General features: G+C 37.5%; 1 protein-coding gene across 12 annotated transcripts in view; it reads left to right on the forward strand.

Moving 5' to 3' along the window:
• AGFG1 (ArfGAP with FG repeats 1) overlaps positions 1–26,398 on the forward strand; it is a 36,374-nt gene that overhangs the window by 9,068 nt on the left and 908 nt on the right. For 2 of the 12 annotated variants that reach the window (XM_015637474.3, XM_015637482.3), the window contains exons 2-14: positions 267–360; positions 10,832–10,947; positions 11,468–11,630; positions 12,636–12,792; positions 18,319–18,438; positions 19,070–19,141; positions 20,095–20,304; positions 21,170–21,350; positions 22,011–22,090; positions 22,384–22,476; positions 23,772–23,819; positions 25,196–25,354; positions 25,957–26,048. In XM_015637474.3, coding sequence (XP_015492960.1) covers positions 267–360; positions 10,832–10,947; positions 11,468–11,630; positions 12,636–12,792; positions 18,319–18,438; positions 19,070–19,141; positions 20,095–20,304; positions 21,170–21,350; positions 22,011–22,090; positions 22,384–22,476; positions 23,772–23,819; positions 25,196–25,354; positions 25,957–26,048 — 1,585 coding nt within the window. The remainder of the gene's footprint in view (positions 1–266; positions 361–10,831; positions 10,948–11,467; positions 11,631–12,635; positions 12,793–18,318; positions 18,439–19,069; positions 19,142–20,094; positions 20,305–21,169; positions 21,351–22,010; positions 22,091–22,383; positions 22,477–23,771; positions 23,820–25,195; positions 25,355–25,956; positions 26,049–26,398) is intronic. The other 10 variants (XM_015637475.3, XM_015637476.3, XM_015637477.3 and 7 more) reach the window with 10 other exon arrangements.

A 26,398-nucleotide genomic window follows, 5' to 3' on the forward strand; every position in this document is an offset into this window, starting at 1 on the left:
TTCAATTTGCATAGAAAGTGCTGGAGTGACCTTGCATGAGCGATTGTAAATATTGGTCTCGCGAAGTTCTATTATTCAGCTTTGTATATTGAGCGTTACTTTAAGAAGAGTTTACACAGCCGTAAATTGTATGGTAGTACCAAAAGTGAGTGTGCTTTCCAGAGATGGCTTCTGATTTTAAAATTGTCTGACTTCTAGCTGTAGTGTTAAAGGTGATTGTACCATGACAAATTTCCCAAATGCTGAATACTTCTTGCTTCTTTCAGGCGGGGCTTGAATCCACCCCACAGAGTGAAGTCGATTTCAATGACTACCTTCACACAACAAGAAATAGAATTTCTGCAGAAACATGGAAATGAAGTAAGTATTATTTAGAGAATAAAGTAGGTTTGACACTTTAATGCTAAAGTTGAAAACACTACTTAAAGAAAGCTTAAGGTTTTTTGGTTTGGTTTGGTTTTTTGGGTTTTTTTGGCAAAAGCTAGACAGAAGTCTTTTGAAGCCAACATCAGTTGAAATGAGGGTTCTGAAGAGCTTGTTTCATTGGGTAGCTGATCATCAAAATGTTATTGCCCAACCCAGACAATCCAGATTCACATGACCAGTCCTTCTGAATTGGGTTTTCTTTTTATTTTGCATAAGGCAATATGCAGCCATCTTTTTTTTTTTTTTTCCTGTAAGCTCTGAACTTGAAACTGACTGCAGCAGTATTTCCTGAAAGAGTGTACTGTGACAAAAAAAAATACAAAAATAGAGCTTGTAACTGTATTTCTTCATACTTGGTGTCTAGAAAGTCTTCTCGTCATTTTAAAAGCCTCTTTTTTACTCAATAAAAGTATATCCATATTAAATGTTCTTGGAGAGAGGAAGGAGAGGAAGAAATTGTTACCTAGTGAGTGGTTTGTGTCAGCTTTGAAGAGGACAAGTTCTATCATACTGACTTTTTGTTCTTTTAAATAGAAGAAAAAATCTGAGGTAAATGTTGGATTGGCTCTGTGGGAGCACTTAAGCCTTAGATATGGCCATTGCTGACTTCAATTTGAGGGTGAAGTTTGTTTTAATACCATGCTATAGCCTTGAGGATTTTAGAGGCAGATTTTCCATCTGTTCAAACTAGATAAGGTTCTGCTTCACGTTGATTGCATCTGTATCCTTTTTGGTAGAACTATTGATTGTAGGCTAGAAAGTGTTTTATTAGTATGCTTTTGTGAAGCTTTGTGGGGATAAATCCCGTCATTCAGCAAAATGCTGATACTTAACTTTCTTGAAGTTGGTCCATTCATAACTGTCAGGTTGAAGAATGAAAACAGAAGTAGTAATTTCTTTTTCTGCCCCAGTAAACATGCGTTATTTGTTGAAGTGACTGTTAGTGGATGATTCCTCTAAACAGAGCTAGAACAAGGCCTGAACTCTCCCAGATTTTATAAACTACTCTTGATGGCTAAGGTTGGTTGGGTTTTTTAAAACTATAGAGCATTGAATATGTGTGTGTATATGTATAGAGCATAGTGCTGACTTTATGCCTAGGGAAATTTAATAAAGAATCTTCTGTGGATTCATATTGAGTGTGTTGGAGGATCTTTCCATAAGATTAGATTGTAAACTCCAGCTTTGCTTTAAGCTTCACGAAGTGTAAAGGAAAACGTGTGGTTGTAACTCTCTGTATTTGTTTTAATTTAATTTTTTACTGAACTTGCAATGTATAGAGAGTGCTATGAGTTTGTTTTCACAGATCTGGAACCTTAAGTGATCATTCTCATCTGATTAGTGTGGTGGTCCTTCTCATTATAGCCATGACTAGTCTGCTAATCATAATGATTTAGTTGATATATAATTTATTATTGACATAAAAAAATTCACAGACCTCTGCAGTGATAGTCTGTTTCAAAAGTGGGGGTCTTCGTACTTGTAGTACTCTGATTGGAGAATTGCAATGAAGTGAGCTGGCTCATAAAAATGAAGATGCCCTTCTGAGGTTAGTTTTAGATTGTTGATTAGTACTTTAATTCTTAAGTAGAACTGAATAAACACTTGTAAGTGCTGATGGTAGATTTAAGGTGTGCTCAAATACTGAACAGAAATTATTGTTTTAAACACTGTTAAAAGTTTAAAACCTAGTTAAACATGTTTTCACTTTGTTATACATTATATTTCAGTAGTTAAATAGACATTTTGCTTTCTTTTGTTGGTATTGGACTTTGGAATACTTATCTGCAGATAAGATAATATATTGGACAGAGGAAATTCATCTGACTCACAAAAAAACGTTTTTGTGCTTAGCTTGCTGTTTAGTGTAGGAGTCTCTTATATTTATAGGAAGAAAGGAAATTTCCTAAAATAAGACTTTCCAAACATGGAATTGTCCAATGTTGTAATATCAACAATTAAAATAATTTTACAGCAATACTTGTAAAAAGAAGCTCAACTTTTTTTGGCAGTCTATCATGTTTAACTTCCATTTTTCTGTACCTTCTATAATACTTTCATTCCAATTTTATTGCTCTAGTCTCTCTCCAGCATGGCCAAGGCCTCTGTGATAACCTTTCTTGATTCCAGATGAGTAGATCATGGTTATACAATAGGGATCTTGTTCTGAATACAAAGTAAAATAGCAAGAAAACTTTCATTAGAGTAAGTAGTTAAGGTGCTGAGTTGTTCTTAGAGGAAGTAGTTTTCCACTCTCCTTCAAAGAGTATTTATAAGGTCGGTATTGTATGAGGATGAAGACCTCTAAAGACATCCAGACAACAAACAAAAGCAAAAAACCCCAACTACTCAAACTAAACAAAGAAAAAAACCCAAACCACTTCCTAATATTTAAAATACCAACTTTTCCCCAGTTGCTGTAAATGACCTTCTTTGTGGCACACATGGGTAAAACGTTCATTTAGTAAAAGGCTTCTGCAAAGCAGCTGCTTCAAGGAGAGATTATTCAGAGCAGCTCTTCCTTAGGTGAGACACCATCCTCCCCATAAATGCACGTTCTAAGAAATGTCTTTCTGGCACAGGTAGCTTAAACATGAATTTTGACTGCTGCAAACAAGAGTTTTAAATCCTTATACTGTATTAGGAGACACCTATATTTTGGTGTTGCTTACTCATCATCTGGAGGTATAAACAGCTGTCCAGTCTCCGGTTTTGCTAATTTGGGATTATGTCACTGCAGCAAGAATGGAGGCATCTTCCAGCTGACATTCCTCAAGTGCCTTCTGAAATCCTTTTGAAGAATAAAGGCAGTTCTGACTCACTGGTTAGGGTTTTTTGTCTCCTTGCTCTCTTCATGAAGAGCAGTACGAGGTATTTTCACATTTTCTTGTGAGGAATAATGAGGAGACAGTGACATGTCTGTTTGAATACTCATTCTCAAATGATGCTAGTGCTGATTTGGCCTCTGATTCAGTTGTGCAGTGGTAGTAGGAAGTGAATTTGCTGTTTGAAGAAAGTGGAGGTGGTGCTAATCTCCTGTTGCCATTATAGCTGTGAATATTCAGAAACTTTTCCCCTAAGATGAAGAATAGTATTATAAGGCAGACCGGTTACAGAGTTAATTTTTCTCCTACCTGTTTGAAAAATGACAGGTATTTTTATAATCTTTCCAAATAACCCATTCTAATATGCATGTGGTTGAAGAAAAAGATCTTGTTGGTCTTGTATTTAGAAAATCTCTGTTACTCTGGGGCAGAGACCATGTTTACCTGAGCTAATGAGTAGAATACATAAAGGTATGCTCAGCTGCTTGGAGTTATTTTAATAGTGCTGAATTTTGGTTTGTTGCCAATTTTCCTGACTCTCAGTAGCACCTGTGCAAGTCCCTGTTTCCTGCACTCTTACAGAACTGGCAGCAGTCTGAGTCTGGTTCAGAGCTGGTGTTGGACCAGACCAGAATGCTTCTCTAGAATCTCCTTTACTGTGGAATGTGGCCTAGAAACCCTGGAGTGGAAGGAGCAGTTCTGAGCTGTAGTGATGAGCGCTGACAGCACGAGCTGTGCAGTCAGGTGTCCTTGGAGTACAGTGCTGGTTCTGCTAATACCATACAGAGGTACATGAGCTGATTGTGTGTAGAACAATGTCTTTGTTAGCAGGATTTACTGGCTTTGCTTATGAAACCATTAACTTCTGTGCCCAAACTGCCTTTGAAATCAGTACTCTGGCAGTATGAAATTATTTTATCCTACAGAGATTAATTAATAATATTGACATCAGAAGTGCAGAATTACTAAACAAAGTTATAACTTGCTTACATAAAGAAACTGTTTCCAAATCTTTCTTCCTGTAGGGTGTTATGTTTTGGAACATAGTTTTGTTGTGTAGTCATGTGCAGTTCTTAGCACTGTCAGCATTACATTTTGGTGCATAACTGAGAATATTTTATTGGCAGAGAGGAGGAAAAGAAGAAATCTAATTTGGCATTTACCAGCCTCTTGAAAGGTATTATCTTGTTAGAGCTTTTTAAACTAGACTGACACATGTAATCTTCCTATGCAGTGGTATGTCTGGGCCTCAAGAAGTGTTGCAGGTCAAGTAGTGTTCTTTTTCCTAGTTGAAGTGCAGCTTCTATCACCAGGAGGACATGTCCTGTGAGAGCTTTACCTCGCCTTGCTGCCTTCACTGCATACAAGAGCAGGAGGCTTAATGAGCAAGAACCTAACTTTGCTGGCCTGACTGAATTTTTCTTCCTAACTATCTCAGCTATGCTAACAGGAGTTTCTAAAGTGTGGTGGCTCAATGAGTTGTGTAAGCAGAAGGCCTTTGTCTCTCCTATATCCGCCTTCCCACACACACTGGAGATCTCTATCAGTGAAATAGTTATGACATGGCAAAGCTTTATTTGGTAGTTGAAATACATAGCACTAGAATAGAAATAACTGAAATCTCAGATTCTCAGTGTTTCTGCAAAATTTTATGGATAATGCTAATTTTTTTCTTAATTAGCAATTATTTAGTGGGCCTGTTCTTCCCCACTTGTCCATCTCTGAAAACACAGAGAAAAAAGTCCCCCCAAAAGTGTCAACAAACATAAAAGCAAAACAAAAGCTAAACTTCTGTCGAAAACAGGTACATGTATTTTTCTTTTAGTCTTTGAGCCCTGCTTGGAACTCGTGAAAGCATGAAATGTTACTGGAGGCTGAGTTTTAAACTGGAAACCTTTCTGATTAACTTTATTTTGTGGTGTGCCAGATGTGCACTGCATGGGATATGTTCTTTGTTGGTTTCTATCAAAGCTGAAAACAAAGGTGATTCTTCAAAGTGTAGGACTACAAATAAACTTTTACAAATTAAGTAAATAGTGTATGGAAAATCTAATGTATGGTAAATATAATTACACTGGGAAAACCAATTCTCCCTCAGATGGAATAGCTGTTGAGTGCAGATTCAGGGAAGCCAATGATATGAAGAGAAATATAGGTAAAGGTTTTATTATAACATACAATATGCACTTGGCCCAATTTTTCCTTTCAATGATATATTTAAGTTATGGCAACTCACAGTTTCTGCTTTGCTACCTCCTGGGTTTTTATCTAGGTCAGGGTGAGTAGGTTGATGCTGGTTGTGATTCTCTTTCCCTCTTTACTTCATGCTGTACTTACTGATCTAATTCTGAATGTCCCAGTATCTGGTTGCCAAGTGTCTAATGACATCCCTTGCAGGACTCGAGCTTGTTGGCAGAGGACAGGTACTATCCTTTCCAGAGCGGTTGTAGAGGGATTCTCAGGAACTTTTAAATTCCATGAAGACAACTGCTGAATCTTGTTATCTACTTACTGTTTATCTGACAAGATAAAACTTTGTCTTGATTTTTGCAGCCCCTCAGAGTGTAGCAGGGGCAAAACTTCAAAGTATTGCTTCTGTCAACCCTTCAACAAAAGTAGACTTTCAAATGCTGCATACGCTTAGTCATTCTGACTTCAATGTTCTCCTTTTTTTTTCCCCTGCTCCGTTGGTGAACCAGTGGGACATGGACTAATTATACTTTTCAGGGACAGTGGACAATGATTATGGATTGTTGGATATGTTCCACTGTTTCTAGGGGCTTCCACATAACTTGAATGTTTACTCTTGGCTCCAGCTTGTCAGGCTCTTCTCTAAGCAGAGCATTTTGTTTGATAGAGCTGTAGTTATCAAAAGCAGGAGTATAGCAAAGCTCCTGGTGAATAAACAGAGCTTTTGAGCACAGGCTTATTTGTGCTGATCTTGCAGAAAGAAGAATATTAATATTAAATGGCTGAACCAGAGAATTCCCAAGGAGATGGTGCAATGTAGAAGAATTTCAGAAAGCCATAGAGTTTTATAAATATAATACCTTAATAGTAGTGTTGTGTAATGATTGTGTGGTGAGTTGGTATGATGCTTCATGTATTATATGTAAAAGCAAAGGAATGAGTAATTCTGTTAAAAAGGGGCTAAAGATGTGTCATACAACTTGAGCAGTAGCATTTTCTGAATGAGCTCTACAAGTGTGACTTATTTATGGAACAGTTAGAGGGGTAGTTTGAAATACATGCTCCTTGGGATATCAAATTCAAATTTCTCAAAACATACATTTTCAAAATAACCAAAAATTGAGAACAATTACTCCCTTGGCTTTTTTTTTTTTTTCAGATAGTGAATTTGTATTAAATAAGAAGAGAACTGTATTTAGTAGAGCAACTGCTTGCTTAAGGCTTGGGTTTGTGTAGGTTTAAATTTCCTTTAATGCCTTTTTGCAGTTCCTCCCTGCTTCCATGTCCTGCAAGTAATGCCCTGCAAGAGTCAGCACATGCTGTGGATAACTGTGCTGAGTAACTGTGGGAGTAACTGTGCTGCCTGGGCAGCTGTCGGGCCAGACAGAACATAGTACTGAAGCTTATGATGAAGTGTTGGCAACTAAAGTTGCCAGTCTGATCTTTCTATACTGGTGCTATTTTTTTGTTGTTGTTGTAGTGAATCTTTTGGTATCTGTCCAATTCAGATGGTGAATTAGTGGGGAGTAGTCAGGGTACCAAGGCTATAAATACTGAGTAATCATTCCCCACCATAAACAGCAAGTTGTAGGGCCTAAATTTCCCTGATATTTATCACAAGAGTAACTTCAAAATAGCTTTGAAACCAAAAATGTGATGACCTGATCGATAAAAATAAAGCAAAACCAAAAATTTCTCACAGCAAACCTCTTTCTTCACATGAGATTCAGGACTGTTGATGACTTACTTTAAATTGACTATGGAAAGATAACTACTTCAAGAAAGCATGATGTGAGTTCTGTCTCTGACAACAGTATTTTTAAAATTTTATTTTTCAATTTTGATTTCATCCTGTGGTATTGCACAGCTCTCTGCCATTTGTGTTTTTTTAGATGGCTGAAAATTGTGTTTTGTGGCTCACTTGAAGCATAATCAATGCAGTGTTGTGGATCCTTGTCAAGTCAGACGATAGTAGCAGAAGTATAGCTAGACAGAGCACACAGGTCACCAGCAAACAAGGGAAGACAATGGGTCTTTTATTGGGCTCTGAATGCCTGTTTGAAACGGCTGCTGATGTTCAAAGCGTTGTGTGCTACGTCAGACAGAAGTATGTGCCTTTTCATGGTGTCTGGTGTGGTTCTAAAGCTTTATAAAATATGGCTTTCTAAAGGACTTAAGTCAGAATTGTGTAGGTTGGAAAAAACCTTTAAGAATATGAAGCCCAACTGTAGTAGGAAGATAAAGATCTGTTTTTTTGGCATAAATATGGTCTCAAGTGCCCTTATGAGGATGTGATTTACCCTTTGTATTCCAGTCATGTTGTACACCCACTTACAGTCTTGTTTCCTTTCCATCATTCCCACTATCTGATTCCAAACTACTCTTATCTATTGTGTGTGTCTGGTTTTAGTCTAAAACTTGTCCATATTTAATAACTTTTAAGAAATTGTGCTTTCTCTGGTAACTGTTTAGGTAAAGAAACCTAGGTGAAATTTAATTTGCATCCTGGTGTGGTGGATGTTTTACACTGCATTTGTACAGCTCCTGCAGTCAGACTCTGGTACAATGGGAACGTCTTGCTGAAGTGTGTGTGACTTAAGTATATTCTTTGGCTTGGTGGTTGTCCATTAGTAAAACTGGTAGTAAAAATTAGTAAAACTGTTCTCTGTGCTACCAGTAACACAAAGTGCCTGGCAGTTTGTTTAAATTACTACAGTAATGACTTAAGGCATATTTCACTTGTTGCTTCCTTTTGTAGTTAGGTATTTAAAAGGAATTAGTTGCTCCAGGAAACACTTTTGGAAGCCTGCTTTCTGAAGGTTTGCAAAAATTGCAATGCAATGGCAAGAGCCGATGCCTTTAAGAAGCTTGCATCATTTTAAACTAACAGGTGTTTGTTCAGCACAGTCCTCCTCCGTTCCTGTTTGCATATTCATAGAACTGTATCTACTATAGCTCTGTAGCTGGTAATGATCTAAAGTCACACAGCACCTTGTTTTCTGAGTCCTCACAGAAATGGCTTGTAGTGGCCTGAGACATTGACACGGAGTTGTGGTGGGGTTTTTTGGTTTGGATTGTTTGTTTTTGGGGGTTTTCATCTTTTTGTTTTCAGGACTTTTTGTTTTGTTTTCTTTCCCCCTCACTCCTAATGTGTAGGCATTTCAGGGTGAAAATGAAGCAGAAAGCTGGGAGGGAGAAACGTGAAAAACTGGGTTGTGGTTTGTTGCTGTGAGTTGATCTCCTCCAGGTTTCAATGGTACCAGGGACATGGTAATTGTGATGAGTTTCTTTTATCTGACTTGTTTTGGGTGGCAGGAGAAGGAGGAGTAATTGGATGGTCTGATATATGGGTGGAGAAGGGGCCCTCCTCTATCATTTGCCAGCACATCTCAGGCTTGCTGCAAACTGATCATGGTAGAGCCCCAAATGTTACGGTGCTGGGTGCAGAATCAAGTAGGGGCTGTGCTATAACATTTGTCTTTCTTCTTGCCTGAAATTAAGCACTATTTTTCTTTTCTTCAGTGTTTCCTGATGTTCTTTCCAATATTGCAGTTGGGGTTGGGAGGGGACTGTGTGGATTTGAACACCACCAACTCCTGCTGCTAGAGATTCTGTAAATAGCCACAAGCAGGACTTCTCTTCCTCCTAGCAATCATATGACTGCTGCTTGTATAGTTATACTCACAAATCTAAGTATGGAAATACTACTGCTGGCTCACCTCAGACTATTTACTGCAAGTTTAAAGCTACACCCATAAATATTCTGACTATATATGTTTTGTTACCAAAAAGTAGTGAAAGATTGGTACTGTTAAAACAGTGATTCTTGATATTAGCTTTTAATTTAGAACAGACTTGTGACTTTTTTGACTAAATTTGTCCTCTAAGTTTGTATGAAGAATTATAAACAAATATATTGTTTCATTTTATCTATTACAATACTGTGGCTGTTTAATTTTGAGAACTCAAATCAGTGCATTGAACTTGATCCTTTTGTATAGTACAATTGCAGAATGAATGCAGAATTGCTGAGTTTGAGGTAGGAACTACGGATCTTGGCTCTAAATTAGCTGTATAAATACTCATTTGAAAATATCTTTTGATCATTAGATCTGTTTCCTGTTGTTGTTTGTCTCTATCCAGTAGATGATAATAATGTTGGTAATAAGGAGTGTTAGGTGTTGAATATGCAATCAGGCTATTTAGAACTGTAACATCAAATATGAAATCTGCAGTTAGGAGTCTGCCTAATCTTTAAAATCCTGAGTAATCTTTGAAATTACCTATAAGATTTATCTTGGTTACCAACTAGTTTGGGGAAGATGCTAAAGTGGGAGTATCACAGCTTCTACCTTGATTTGCCAACTTTTAGAGCAATCAGTTTTGCAGCTCTTGGTTGTTAGAGCCTGTGCTTCTCCTGAAGGTCACTGGGGACAGTGTTGAAAACCTGACACTTGCAGGGATAGAGAGCAGGTTTGTAGTAGGCATGTAAGAGGGATGGTCAGGGCTATTTCAGAAAAGGTGTGGGAAGAAAGGGTGTCATGAAAACAAAGCTTTTTTTGACTCTGCTTCTCTGGAAGAAACATGTTCTAAAAGGGCACTGTGATTTTGAGGGCAGCTAATGTTTGGTGTTCTTGTTTGGGTGCACATATTAAGGTCATTTGGAGAATAGCCTGAAGACCTTAAAACATTGCAAATTAAAACTCCTATGTCTTGTTTAGTTTTAAGAACACCTTTCGTTTTGTTTTGCTCAGGAATTGAAGCTTGAACATACTGACAATTTTGCAAGTGGTTCAATTTCTACTGACTCACAGCTACAATTAGAAAATTAAATTGGAGCAAGAGTATTTTTACCCCTTATCTCATACCATCACTCAAATGTGTATGGTATTGTAGAAACTGCATCATGGTAACAAAGGCTGGTTGGGAAACAGTTCTTGTACTCAAATAGTAATTAAAAATATAAATACTGAATCTTGGATCTTTTAAAATCTACTATTTGGGGCTTAGAGCATATGGAATCTGTTGAAACAGTTTAAGCCCTGGAGTGTAAAGTAAGGGAATGTGTAGAATTAGATGAAGGAGAAAAATCTTCAAGATTACAAGTAGAAATGGGGTACTTTGCATGAGTACATTCTACAAATATTTTGTAAAAGGAGTGTTGGATGGTGAAATCGGATGCTGGGATCTGCTTGCCCTGCTGTCACAGGCAGCTTGAGATATTTAGACCCCAGTACATGGTGCACCAGTCAGTGTTACAGCAGCTCAGTCTGGGATATAAATTATGCAGCCACACACTTTAATGGTTTAATATATTAACAATAATAAATAGGTTTTGAATTAAGGAATTTTCTCTGATCAATCTATGTTGTTGTTGTTTTTTTGTTAAGGTGTGCAAACAGATCTGGCTAGGCCTATTTGATGATAGATCATCAGCAATTCCAGACTTCAGGGATCCACAGAAAGTAAAGGAATTTCTACAGGAAAAATATGAAAAGAAAAGATGGTAAGATACCTTTACTATTACAAAAATTTTCCCCTGTGATGTGAAGATGGACAGTTTGCTCTCATTTTGAGTATGCTTCCCTTCTTTGAGGTGCTCTTAAGACTAGATTACACAGCTCTCTAAAGTGAAATGATTTTGTTCAGATATTTTATTTAGAGCTCCTATAGGAAGCAGAGAAGACAAACTAAAGAAGTTTCTCAATGTTCATATATGGAACAGAAACGGCTTAAGAGGATGGCAATAACAGCGTAAAGTAACAGTTTTGCTGACTGTTATTTATTAGTTGGGAAAGACTTATTTTGTATTGAGTAAGTGCTAAAAATATTGATGACTTTAAATACCAGTCCATTTTAAAAAAAATCTCTGGCATATTTAAAGAATGGGTATTTTGCAAACTACTGATAGAATCTGTTGCAGGATCGGGGTTTCAGTAGCAAAGCTGAGATCTGCCAGTTCTCAACTTCAGACTTGGAACTTCTCACGTGAAACTTGTGAAAAACATTGCTCTTCTTGAATGTAGGTATGTTCCTCCAGAGCAAGCAAAGGTGGTGGCATCAGTCCATGCGTCCATATCTGGGTCTTCTGCCAGTAGTACAAGCAGCACACCTGAGGTGAAGCCACTCAAATCTCTCTTGGGAGAAGCTGCACCCGCACTGCACTTAAACAAGGGCACACCTAGCCAAGTGAGTAATGACTGCTGAGGAGCACAGAACTACCTGCAGTCCTTGTTACTCTTTCAGTGACAGAAAAATTCTTGCAATAGCAACTGCTATGATTGTAGGAACTAATATGATCACTGTATTTAGTATATTTTACTGAAGTATATACATGTTTGCAGATAGCTACTAAATGAAGTTTGTTTCTATTGACCAAATTGATTTTAGTGGTTATTTTCAGTAAGCAGTGTTTTCCAGTGAGATAGGATTACATGGTTGTCTTTTGCATAAATACCTCTAAAGTTTGGACCTGATGTGTTCTATTTTCATCTTTGTTTTTTCTCTTTGAAAATAAGAAAATTACTTAGGCTGTTAACCATGAAATTAGTAGTGAATATATGGATGAAAGCATGTCATGTTTACTATTGCTTCCTATGCATTCTGAAACTCTCTTAAGTGGCTTTCAGGGGGTGTCTGTATGCTGTAATGTAAAGTCAAACAAAACTGTGTACTTAGATTTTTGGAGGGAAGACTGTTTGAAAACTAGAGTCAGGATACAAGCAGCTCTTGAATGGATCTCTTTTTACTCAAACAGTAGAAAATTGCAACTTCAAGCCTTGCTATGATATTTTTAAATTTTTCTCTCCTTACACTGAATTCTAAAGATTTTTTCAGAATGTAGTTAATAACTATTTTCTGTCTTATAAAATTAAGTTTTATTGCTTGTATTTGTACAATATTTGCAGTTTCAAATACAAAATCTGAAGTTGCTAATAATATATTGCTACTTAATTCTGGGTGCTATTAAACTGTGTAAATCTGCTGCAGAGTTCCTTTAAAAGCCAGAGTAGTAGCATAAATATTTTTTCTTGTACTATAAGAGGAGGGTGTGTACTACATAGAGCATCTTAAACTTCAGGAATAAATGTCTTGTTAAATAAATAAGCTTAGTCTTGCCTTCTAATATTTTGTAAATGTCAGTTTGGTAAAATACCACCTTTTTGTACTAATTAATTGAGATCTTGTTTGTAGTCTCCTGTTGTAGTTCGATCTCAAGGACAGCAGCAACAAGAAAAGAAACAATTTGACCTCCTCAGTGATCTTGGCTCAGATATCTTTGCTGCTGCTCCTCCTCAGTCAACTGCTACAGCAAATTTTGCTAATTTTGCACACTTCAACAGTCATACAGGTAGGTACTTGGACCACCGCATCCCTTTTAAATGTATAAAATGTAGTTTTAATTTTGATGGCTCTTGACTAAACTTCATGAGGTGTATGTAATCTCTGTGCCTTAGGAGTGTTGTATTGCTCAAGATTTCTTTCAGGTCTTTATAAAGAAAGGTTGATGACTTAGAGACTGACAGTTCTGCTTTTGGAAGTGGGAGTTGCTTATAGGGATGTGTATGATTACACTGTTTCTACCTACTACTAAACTCTAGGTTCTTTGGGGGAGAGTGAGAGGATGAGTAATGAAATGTCGGGAGAAGCTGATATTAGACCTTCAATTTTCTTTCTGAAAATTATAGGAAGAGCATTCATGAAAAGCAAGCAGAGTCTTTAAAGAGACTTTAAAGGAGTTCAAATGCATTGATAATAACTGCCAGTTTGTCAAAAGAAAAAACAAGGCTTGCCCAGTTTAGAGTGATCTCCTCTTTTGTGTGTGTGTCTATTTGAAAGCTGAGTACTGCCCACGTGAGCAGTATTCTCTAGTTCCAGGAAGAATAAACAAGCCTTGAGCATATGTATTGACTGAGGAAAGGGATAGGCCTTGAATTCTTAGAGGATGACTTCAGTAAAATATATTGAGCCCTCCGGGTTTTGGTTTTTTCCCAGCCAAAGACCTAGAGCCATAAAAGTGTGTCCTAAAGACAAAGTCAATTCTGTGGTCACTAAAGCTTGTTGCTAGCTTGCCTTGTAGTTGTGGGAAAGTACCTTTGCCTGCCTGGTCTGAATGGGCTTTTCATCTAGTTGTTCTGAGAAAAACTGTGATGTTGCTAAGCCACCCAGAATAAGAGAGATTTCTTGCAAATCAGTCCTGAAACTGTTAATAGCCAAGATAAAGTGTCATGGATGGGAAGGTTCACACTTGAGGAACTGAGCAAAATACCAAGGATTTATCCAAATTAGTGTTATGAAATAAGTGGCAGAATTCAGTAATGCTGCAACAGCAGTTGTTATTCTGTGTCTTCTGTAAAATCCTTAAAATTAGATTTCATGTTAATCATCGTTTTGGGGGTGTGTTCAACTGGGAGGACTTGTGTTAACTGGTCAGTGCTGTATAGTGTTACTGAAAAGACTGCAGATGGTTAATTCTTTCTAATAATTTCTTTCCAAATTTGTTGGTGAATGATTATTTATATGCACTTAATTATTCTTCGTGCTTTTTAGGAGATGAAAATTCCATTAAAGCAGTATTTCAGTACTGTGTTCAAAATCACACATTGCATATTCACTGGGTAATTTTTTAAAAGATGAAGAGCTATAGGAACACTCCAGAATAAATATAATCTGAGGGGAGAGTGTTAATTTCTGGTCACAAACTAACCGTTATGGTCATTCCCATGATTTACCATAAGTTTTAGAGCACAAAGCAGTTTCAGGGCTAGTAAATCAGTTTCTAAAAGGCAGAAACTTGTTTCTGAGCATGTGACATGTTTTGCAGACTTGTTACCTGAGGGTCTTTTCTGACTTGCTGTAGTTCAATGCTTGTAAGGTTTGTCTTGTGTGCAGTAAGTACAGGATAGTGTTAGTGAAATGAGTAACAAAATGTTACAGACTCTTCCTTTGGAACACAAAGAGGGTTGATTGGTCTGCCAGCTTTGGCAAAAATGAGTTTGGAATGCTCATTAAGGAGTTGTAAAAACATGTAATTTTTGTTAGCAATTACACACTGCAATGCAGGATGGGAAAATCTGCACTTAGTCCAGCACTATTTAGGCAAAGTTTATGGTCTGATGTTCTTGTTTTAGGGCTTGCTTTTAGCTGTGTTTATAAGGGATGGACTTTTTTCCTTTCCTGTACACAATACTCACTAAAGAAATCACTGAGGAGACCAGCAAACTTAAGATCCTTCAGTATAAGTTACAGAGTGCAGCAGCTGATAGGAATATATTAACAAATTTGTGCTGTAATCTCTGAAGTGTAGGTGCAAATCTTGAAAATTAGGCAGGATCTGCAATTTGTGATATGTTTCTGCTTTCCAAGTTCTTTAATATATTAAACTGGTGCAGGATATTGTTGCTTATTGAAAGGGAAACTCTGACCTTATGTTTATTGTCTGTATTTAATTTACAAAGTTCCATAATTTGTGCAAAATTGAGATTTTGAAGATTGTACATGACTAATTTTTCTGTAGTTTATAGATTGGTAATAGCAACAAGGATCAAAATTTTTGGCATTTAGATTTCTTAAAAGCTAATGGACTAGATGACCTGTACAAAAGATTTTACAAAGGTGTAGTGACACAGCACAACTCTATCACAGATAACATGGGAGAAGAGGCTTTATCTAGTAAAAGCAAAACAGCATCAGAATTATTTTGTAAAAAGTGGTGGTTTTTTTTACTTTAGATATATGTGGATTTTATTTTAGATTTTTTTTTCTGTTTTGCAGTGTTTCATGCCTTTATTGCATACCAGGTAGTGCAAACCTCACAGAGGAAACTGCAGAGATTGTAGGAGCAGCTGGCATTGCCATGACTGGTGTTGTCATCCCTGGCTGTAGCCAGCTGGCTTTTGTACTGCCTCACTGGTCTGTAGTGGCAAGAGCAGCTGTAAATCCATGGCAATCTGCAACCCCCTGCAGTTCCTGAATTTAGGATTGTTCTTGGGTTTTTCTGTGGAGAACTGAATTTTGGAATTGGCAATCTACTTATTGTCCAGGTGCAGGAGAGTACAAGTCTTACCTGGTCTTTACCTTTGTGCCACATTTACAAAGTTTGAAACTTTACCGCATAAAATAAAACAAGATTAATATCAGAATACTCAGCTGAAGAGGCTTTACAGCAATACTGTTTGAACGTGGGCTCACTTGAAAGTCATCCTTTGTGTGTCAGCTGGTACAGTAAAATGAAGTGTTTTGTAATATACTACACTCCAGTTTTTAATTTTGATCCAAAAGATTCTTCATTTAGGAATCTTGATACAGTTTTCTGTTTGTGTGAGTGGTTAAAATAAATAATCTTTCCCTTATTCTAGGACAACATTTACATAATGCTCTTTGGTCTACTAAATATCAGTCTCTTGTCTGTCTAATTGATGCATTAGGATGAAAGTATCACTTTCATTTTTAAAGTAAATTCTTAATCTATTCCTATTAAAAAGCTACTGGTTTAAAAACCAAAGCAACTCCAACTTGAGGATTTGGAGTTGGAGTGTGTAAAATGCTGTTTGAACCAATACAAAGGATATAATATAAGTAATTTTTTGTCTGTTTGTGCCAACTTTTTGCCCACTTCAAAGGTGAAAATAACTTTCCCAAGATCTTGCTTTCACTTTGATTTTTTTTTTTCTCCTTGCTGACTCTCATACTGTGGTGGGTTGGCTTTGCCTGGTTCCGGGGCTTGCGGGACCGTGTGTTCACTCACCCATCAGCAGGGTTGGGGGAGAAGACACAAAAAAGCTGATGAGTCAAGAGAAAGTTACTGGGAAATCCAGACTTGATTTAGTTTATTGACAATTAATAATAGAGTAGGATAGTAAAAAAATAAAACCAAACCCACCTTCATCCCTTCTAGTGAGGCGTAATTTCACTCTTGACCATATTAGCTACTCCTCATGTTGGGGCTGGGGAATGAGCATTGCAGTTAAGTCTTAAGATTTCATCTCTGTTGCTACTCTTCCTCATGCTGCTCCATTGTGGGGTCCCTCCCATGTGGTGGGATATGGTTCTTCTCAAACTTCTTGGAATGTGAGCCCTTTCCATGTGTGTCAGCTCTTCAAGAGCTGCTCCAGCATGGGTGCTTTCCATGGGCTGCTGTCCTTCAGGCAGGGTCAGAGCTTCTGCCAGAAAACCTGCTCCGGTGGGGCCTCCTCTCCACAGGAGCCTGCTCCAGCAGCAGCTTTCCATGAGCTCCAGCCTCCTCATGCCCTCCCTACCTGCTCTGGTGTGACTCCACAGGCTGCAGTGTTATACCTGATACTTCATGGGCTGCAGTGGGACAGCCTTCCTTACCATGGTCTTCTCCATGTCCTTCCCTCCTTCTTACCCGACCTTGGTGTCTGCAGTGTTTTCTCTTGCATTTTCCTCACTCCTCTCTGCCACAGCTGCTGCATACTGGTTTTTAACCCTTTTTAAACACCATGCCCCAGCCAGCACTGCTGGTGAGCTTACCTTTGGGCAGTGGTGGGGCAGTAGTGGAGCTGCAGCAGCTGTGCAGCAATGGGGGCAACTTCTGTTCTCTCCTCACAGGGACCACCCTGGATGCTCCCTGCTGCCAAAACCATACTCTGTAATCTAATGCTTATACACATGGTTTATTAAACGTGGTATCGAGTCCAGCCAAACCTCACCCTCTCTCCCACTGTACTCTGGGAAGGCAAATGTATGCCCTTCCATTTATATTAGCAGCATTGTGAGGTACAGTAGTTTGTATTAAAATGTCTTTTTAGTTTATGAATTTGTAGTACAGGTTCTTTTTAAGAGAAATTAAGTGAAATAATACAACTTTCAATTAGCACTATCAGACTAATAAATTACGGTACTTCAGTGATCAGCATATAATGTATTCTCTTTGTATATACTTAATCTGTAAAATTTCTCCAGAATAAACAAATTCTAACCTAACACTATAATGTATTGCCATCTGTTATTCCAGAAGGTGTTTTGTGAGGTTTCTTTAGATAGTAACTCAAGTTATCTTATAAAAAGATTTGGTTTGCATTTAATTAAAAACATTTTTTACTTTCTTGCTTATAACAGAGTTTAAGGGCTTCTGTGGAGCTTACCAGTTAGGCATACAGTTCCTGTTGAATCTATAGATGCTTGAATGTCCAGCTGGTCAAAATTAGAGTAGTGTTAACTTCTATTTTCTCCTATAGTGTGGCATGAAAGGAAAGTGAAAACTGAAATTCTGTTTGAAATTTCCTGGGATTTTATTTTGTGAATACTCTCTATAAATACTATCTTCTTGCCATTGGTACTGATTTTCCATATTTCTGTACTCTGATTTATTTTTTTAAAGACTGAATTTTCCAGTTAAATGAAACTATAAACCAAGTAAAAACTACTCAAATTGTGCCAACCAGAATTCAGCAGAGGAAGAAGCATTTGGTGTATGAGGAATTTGAATTGTCAGTATGTTACAAGAATACCTTCTAATTTTTATTCACAAAGAAATGTTCAGTTAGCCCACAAGTTCTAGTTTTGGCAGCTTGGGATTCTGTACTTTATGGCTGTTTTTTGCTGAGCAGCCAGCACTGCAAACACTTAGGGTTAAGTTGAAGTGGATTGCATTGGGTCATACAGTTGTGAGTAGCAGCTTGTGTGAGGACAGAAGTGGCATTAACTGGTACAGCTCTGTGAAGGTGATTTGTGAAAGCTTGTTTAAAGACAGTTTCCAATTGTAGAATAATACGTAATTTTCTTCATGTCAAAAGCAGCACATGGTAGTACATAACCCTTGGAGGCTGTCATGACCATGAATTCAGTTAATACATCTGTTTTTGTGTTTATTTCCCATATCCATTAACATGTTTTGTTCCTTTGCGATTTACAGCGCAGAACTCTGCCAATGCAGGTTTTGCAAACTTTGATGCATTTGGACAGTCTAGTGGCTCGAGTAATTTTGGAGGTTTCCCCACAGCAAGTCAGTCTCCTTTTCAGCCCCAAAATACAGGTAGAACTCCTAGCACTTTTGATTAATACTTAATTGAAATAATCCTTACCTTTATGTTGGAAGGTACCGAAGTTGAGTTTTTCTTGCATCTGCCTGCTTTAATGCAATCAAGCCATCTGAAGCTCTGGGGAAACTCAAAATGAATTCCTTGTGTTTGGTGTTGATTTTTTTTTTTCCCTACTGCTACTCAGAAGTCTGATTTATGGCACTGTGTTTGTTAGCTCTACACCTGAAATAACTATGAAAAGAATAAACTCTTACTGCTTTTAAGAAGTATTGAATTGACTCTGTCTTCTAAGAGAAGCACTTCAGTAGATCCAAAAGGATGTCACAGTACCAAACCAAGTGTGTGTCTATGCATATGTATAGCATATGTGCACACTTCAGTATGCTTGAATTCATGTGTAGAGCCTATTGCTAAGATTTATTTTGCTTTCCTTTGATTTGATCATGCTTTAGAACTTCTGCTTGAGTTTACACTTGCTGTTTGTCTAGATCTTTGGCTGACTGACTTTCTTTTCCTTTTTTTTTTTTTTCTTTTGAGTGTGGTGTTGTTTTAAACTTTTTTTTCAAATTTTCTTTCTCCCTTCTTATGTTAACTTTAACCCACACACAATTTCTGGCTGTCCAGCGTTCAGAACGCTTTCATCTAGCTGCAGTTTTGGTGAATTTACTTCAGCTTTTCCTCTCCAGGCTGTACACAGTAAGTTCCACGCAGTGGAAAACTCAGCTTGCTTCATTTTATGCCATTGTAGTATAGCACTTCCATTCCTACTGTTGCATATGTTTCAACTTGTTGCTTATGCCTTTAGAAAGTTGTGTTTTTGTTTTGGAAAGTTCTTTAGTATGAGTGGAATCATCAACCAACTGTTATAAAATGTGATACACTTAATGAAACAACTCATTTAAATTTAAGAGTGTCACCTGCCCTGATTAAATTGTCTGGACAATGAAGAGATGGAAGTTCATGGTGTAATACTTGATCTGAAATTCAGTTGTGTGGACCCATATCAGATTTCTAAAATAGATTTATGTATCTCTGACATCAGTGGAGATTTGTTATAAAAGAGCTGTGTTGTGTCTTCCCCCTAACCTCTTTCCTGATTGGATGCAGTCTAAAACTCCTGAGAACAGAGAATCAAACTCTCTAAACCTGGGCATGAAATCATACAACTTTTGGACTTCCAGGCACTTCTTTTTGCTTAGGATGATGGCTGACATCTGAAATGACTAAACCAATACAAGTCAATACAAGTAGTAACTATTCATTAGCCACATGTGGTAGGGAAACGAAGCTTTTGTATTTTGAATATGAAAGATTAAGACATCTTTTTCTAGGAAGCTTTTGTTACTGAAATTACTTTTAACAGCTAAAAATAGCATATGGTTTTCAGGATTAAATTATGACTGTGGTCTAAAGTGTTGAAGTTTGGGGTGTTTATCCCTGATATGCAGTCCAAACAATACATTATAATTTTTTTCTGATGGCCCACTGAACTCTGAAGGAAATGGGAAACAGTCTTAAATGTGTAGGATGGGGCAGGAAAACACATTGCCTCACACAACCACAAAGGGAGGGTTATTGTGCCATCAGTTACAGTTGGAGAGACTTTCTAACTTTGGAGCATTGATCATGTTTAACTTAATTTGTTACAGGTGGAAGTGCTGGATCAGTGAATGCTAATTTTGCTCACTTTGATAACTTCCCCAAATCCTCCAGTGCTGATTTTGGATCCTTCAATGCTTCTCAGAGCAACGCCACAGCAACTGCAGGCAGTAAAGCTGCAGTGAATAAACTGAATCTTCAGTCAGCTGACAAATATGCAGCTCTTGCTAATTTAGATAATATCTTCAGTGCAGGGCAAGGTATTAAACTTTATTGTTTGCCATGGTTATTCTGTATGTGTATAGTTACCACAAGGATGGCTGTGCTTGTCAAAGTGCTGTAACTGTATTTAAAAATTTCCCTTCTCTAAGTGATCAGTAGAATTTTGTGTCAATGTACCCTTAAATGTGCAAGATGTAAGTTTTAAGACATCATTCCAAAAGGATGTCATTAGAAGACTGCTTTTTGGGAACCTATTTCCCATCAAGATGAATAATTCTAAATTAAAATATATAAAGAATCATTACTGCAATAATAAAACCATATAAAAATACAAATATATATTTTAAATATTTATTTATATATTTTAAATTTGTACTAAAACCTATAGTGGATGCTCTGGAATGGAGAGCTGCAGTTATTGCAAAGAGGTACCAGAGCAGCTTTCTTACCTCTCTGCCACAAAAACATTTGGCTTTAGTTTTTTATAAGATACTATCAGTGATACTTAGATTTAGTTGATAGTAAATTAAGGAGAAAAAGCTAGTTATTCTATTACTCAAATGTTCATCTTGAATAGTGTGTTAAAACTTACATTCATTTGTACTGAGAGGTTTGTTCTGAAATGGATTGTATGAGGTTAGGTGTTCTGTTCATTTTCTAGTTGCAGATGAATGGCTTATTTTTCTAGGAAAACAAAAGCTCTTTGGGGCTGCAGAGTACCTATAGAGGCAGGACATTTTGCTAATAGCTAATGGCTTATTAAACACTTTCTCCTCTATGCCCTAGTGCATATTTAATTTTTAAGTCTGCAACCATCTGTGAACTTTCATTTAGTTCTCAATGTCAGCAGGACAGAAAGTGAAACCATCTTCAGTATGTTTAATCTGCTCTCTTTCTTTCTAGGTGGGAGTGAGCAGGGAAGTGGCTTCAGCACAGCAGTGTCCTCAGCAGGTCCTGCATTGTCAGCCCCCAACCAGTCAAGTGCATCTTCAGATAAGTACGCGGCACTGGCAGAGCTGGACAGCGTGTTCAGCTCCACGGCCACCTCCAGCAACGCATACACTGCCACCAGTAACGTCAGCAGGTACGCTGCCATGGCTGCTCTGTCCCCACGCTGGCTGCAGCAGCAGCATGGAACAGCTTGAAGTCATTTCTCAATCTGTTTGTTCCCAGCTAAACAGGGAAGCGTTGAATGAGTTTAAAGGTACAATTGAAACTGCATCTCTTGTTTTAAATTCGGCAGTAGTGAGGGATAGCATACTCTAGGAATACTGTCAGCAGAATGTTCTCTGCACCTTTCTAGTCATGACATGCTAACCCTGTTAGATGGTGGCACTTTGCAGAGTACTTGCATGCATGCTCAGAATCATAGGATCATCCCTGAAAAAATAATTCAGGTATTTTTACTATAAATGGTGCCACCCCTTTCTTTTCTAGATCACTGAAGTAGAAAGTACCAAATGCCTATTAGGGGGTTGGTATTGCAAGTGCCCCTAAGGCTTCTACTTTGCAATCCTTATGTTGTTGGCTCAGTATTCCTTCTGCTTTGGCGGAGATGACTCTCCATTTCTCAGCACTAGTGAGATTGTCTGACCCTGGCATCAGGGAGGTACATTGCAGTCTGCAAGCTGCACATAAGTGTTCATCCCTTTTCTTTTACATGCTAGCAGTAACTGTAAATCGTATTTAATTATTAAACAAGCAATTCTGACTTCACTGAATGAATTGTATAAATTATTTCCAGCAATGCTTTTGGAACAGTACCTGTGGCTGCTACTGCACAGACACAGCCTGCATCTTCAAGTGTGCCTGCTCCATTTGGAGGTATTGAAGTGTTACTAACAACCTTTGGGGACTGTAAGCAAGCAATCTACTAATTTTTACTTGATAATGCTCTACTTTGATACCAGTAGTACTGAAGCTAATAAAGGTACTATTAACAAAAAAACACTCCTGTCAAAGTAACTGTGTTTTTTAATGTATCTTCTTACAATTCCTGATTTTTCATCTAAATTTGGGTATTTATGTGTTTTTGTATAAAAGCTGTATAAACTTCATGTGAGTCAGACTGGCTGTTAGAGAAACACTTACTTAATAAAATGTCTTTAATCTTTCAGCAACACCTTCCACAAATCCATTTGTAGCTGCCCCTGTTGCCCCTGTGGCACCTTCAACAAATCCATTCCAGACCAATAGCCGAGGAGCAACAGGTTAGGAAAAAATACATTGAGTGTTCGAGAAACTTCCTTTAAAGAATTGCATTGATTCTTTTTTCCTGTATCTGTATAGTTTCTTAAAGATTTTCTGTATTATCTGTCCCTAGTCTATTTGATGTGTTGTGTGTTTGCTCAGTGTTGAGGTGCAATTGTAGGATTTCAAATGGTGGCCATGAAAAATGTTGAAATGATTTGTTTGAGCTCTACCTGTTTGTAATCTATGTATCACCAGCTTCCAATATTATAACCTTGGCTTTAGAGCATGTTTATAGCAGGTAGCCCCGACATCAATGATCTTGAAAGCCCTTCTTTTTAATTTCTTTCTTTATTTTGAAGTGTTGAAAGCTCTCAAAAAATAAAGAGGTGGAGTCAGAACCAGTAAAAACAAGGCTCTTGGGATGTTAGCTCCTCACCAGTCCATTTATTAAGTACATTAGTGTCTCTTTTTTAAAGCATATCTTTAATCTTTACACTCATTTTGTGGGAGGATTCTGTAGAATCATAATTCCATGGGCAAAACTTAATCACTTTTTAAGAAAGAAAACTTATACGTCTTTAAAACTATGAACTTGGATTTAGATGGCTGCCAGCTTATGCTGATTTTCCTCTCCAGAGCAACTTTTAAATTTTGACACCTTTATCTGTTAGCTGGACTTCAGCAGATTAAAATCTGCTGATGTGTGCATTTTGACATTGAGCTGTGGTTTGCTCAGTGATTTAGGTGGACTTATTTAAAAACTGATTTGATAAATTTGTATCTTCTGCTGAAATTAATTCTTTTTTCAGTGCCTTTTGAGATATTATGCAGCTAAACTTGTTCAGATATTTGATTCCCAAAATTCCTAGGTGGCTTATTTTGGATCATCATTAAGAATTTGTAGCCTCTTTAGATAAATTTCTTTGAATGTGGCACCTCTATCTTTCCACCTTCTATACAGCTGTCCCTGGCTTGCTGAGGTTCCAAGCCTTTGGCAGCCATCGTGATGTTCCATACTGGGTGACAGAGATAATGTCTATAAGTAAAGAAAATGTTCAGCCCCTTTCAGTGTAAAGTTACAGCTTATCCTTTTATGTGTTCTTCCTGCATGAACTTTGCTATTTAGTACATAGGAGATCTGTTTTGTAGAGATTATCTCTGATAGTTTTCTAATATTAATCTATTGCTGCTCACGCTATTGATGAACTGTTTGGTACATATGTGTATCTATTTCTCTCTATATATAAGAAATGACTGTTCAAGAGTGTATAAATGATTTGACATTGTCTGGTCTCTTTGTGGCTTCCATAAGGCCTCTCGGGAGCAATGCACTCTCACATATTTCCTCAGGCTCATTTTGGTAGGTGGCCACATTTGGTATCAAGTTTCTTGTGGCTAATTGTTCTTGCTTGTAAAAGCTTATTGACAGCTATCTGGTTCTCTGCACGAAGAATTGTGGAAGACTTCTTAAAAATGGAATGGGTGTGGGTATTTGGCACCTGGGCAGAGGGAGAGAAGAGCATACATAAGACATCCTGTTGAGCAACCAAAACAAAACCATTATTGATACCCTCCATGGTCACTATATAGTGCTAATGAGTGACTGTTGAAGTTTCTGCCAACAGTAGTTTGAAGCCTTTTGGGATATTCCAAGTCCCCTTCTGATTTTGTTGTGCTTCTGTTTGCTGTTTTAGCCAAGTTTGCTGTTGAGTTAGCTGCTCTGCTCACTGTAACTTGGGAACAGTGTTAGTACATTAGTTTTGCGTGCACTTGTCAACAGTTTGTCTGTATGATGTCTTGCCCTTGAATTCTTTTAGGGTAAATATTTCACCTGATAATTAAGCTATATTCATTAAATATATTTTATCAGCTTTTTTAAACAGTTGAGCTTGAATAAAATGTAGCTTGTAGCATTTCAAATGAGAAGTCATGTTTAGCTAGCATAGAATACCTTGTGTCTGTATTCGTACCAAAAATCTTCCTATACACTTCTCGTTTCAAGAATAACTCCCAAAAGACTGAATAATGGTTTTGTTGCTATACTTTTTTGCACCTAATGTGCTCCTGTTTATTTGCTGAAGGCATGGGGAAATGCTTATGAGCTGTGTGTTCTTTATTTGAAATGTTCAGCAGAGAATCAGATGAAAAGTTTTGGGCTCTTTTTGTTTTAAGTTCTACCTTAACAATAAGAGGGTTTGCAGTAGGAACTTTGTGTGCAAATAATGTGCATGGTGAGAATTTCCTTAAAGACATTAAAGATGGGATAAAAAAAGGGGATGCATGTATCCCTTTGATTTTTTTTTTAATTAATAACCTCCTGTAGTGCAGCTTGAAGTAGGAAAACCCTTTCATGCTTTTCTCAGAAGGAGAAAAACAGAGGGGCTTAGGTTGCCTGAACCTGCTTGCTTCTTATGTGTATAGACTTCTACCAGAGTAGAAGGGGGAAATATATAACACTGAGAAGAAAAAATAATTTTCTCTTCAGAAAGTGTATCTGAATGTGCTGGATCTACTCAATTTTAAATAATGCCATTCATTTTTAAAGTGTAAAAGCAAGTTATGCACCCTGTTGGTGGTGATTGAAGGGAACAAATCAGTTCAGTGGCTATAGAAGTTGAACCAAACTTTTGTTCAGTCAGAGGACATTAGAAGACTTTTAACATGGCCTTATAGTAATTTTTTTCATGAAAAAAGTGATTTCTTAGGAATAATTGCATGTTATTTTTTGCCTACTAGCAGCAACATTTGGTACTGCATCCATGAGCATGCCAGCAGGATTTGGAACTCCTGCCTCCTACAGTCTTCCTACTAGTTATAGTGGCAACTTCCAGCAGCCCACGTTCCCAACCCAGGCAGCTTTCCCTCAACAGACTGCTTTTGCTCAGCAGCCAAATGGTAGGTCTGCATGTTTTAGATAACCTTGTCTAAACTGGAAACATGGAGAAAATGGTGTCTATAAGTTGGCAATAATGGGTGGATATTTATTTCTACATGAACTTGATAGTAATGTTGATGGGTTCCCACACTGTTTTGGCACTGTAGTTGAGTCTTCTGACTTGGCTGTGTGCAGTTGTGCCACGACCAAACTGAAATTTTACCAAAATCTCATACTAAAATGGTAAGTATTCCCAGGCTTAAAGGGGTTTTAGGCAAGAAGGGCTGTATTGGAGTGTCTGCAACACATTATTACACTTCCTCTAACTTCATAGAACACGGGCAAGAGAAAATTGGGAAGTATTTCCTCCCTGAATTTATATGATATCATAACACTGAAAAAACTGTGTATATAAAAATTGGAGATTGATGAGTTATGGACAGTTGAAAACAAACAAAAAGCTCAGCCACAGTGTTTTACACTTATGCTCCTGATCATAAGGATAAGTAGGATCAGTCCTGCTGATGCTGCAGTTCAAGCTTAATTTTGGCTGGGAGCTGCAGCAAAGAACTCTTTGAACATTGTTTAGTAGTATTAATTTTTTTTTACTTTTCTTTCCAAGGAGCAGGTTTTGCTACATTTGGGCAAGCAAAGCCTGTAGTAACTCCTTTTGGACAAGTTGCAGCTGTTGGAGTATCTAGTAACCCTTTTATGGTGAGTTGTTTCATGTCCATGATTTCTGTGTGTCCAAAGAAGAATAGTCTGTAACACTTAATTTAGAGATACACAAAGATTTGGGGGTTTTCTTGCTTTTAATAAGGGAAGGCAGCATGTGACTCTCCTAACTGCTGCTCACTGCTCTGATGATATGCCATTTGTAAGGACATTCAGATCAAAGCAGAGGTACTTTCATACATGTTCCCACAGTAGTATAATTCCAGAGAAGCAGCAAAAAGCAGATTGCAGTAAAAAAGAGAAGTAGTCCCCAGCAAGTTATTTTTTTTTTAAATATATTCTGCATTTATGATTTACAATATGGGAAATATATCTTAACTACTTGTCTT

The sequence above is a fragment of the Parus major genome, chromosome 9 (genome assembly GCF_001522545.3).
Source record: "Parus major isolate Abel chromosome 9, Parus_major1.1, whole genome shotgun sequence".
Taxonomy (NCBI): Eukaryota; Metazoa; Chordata; class Aves; order Passeriformes; family Paridae; genus Parus; species Parus major.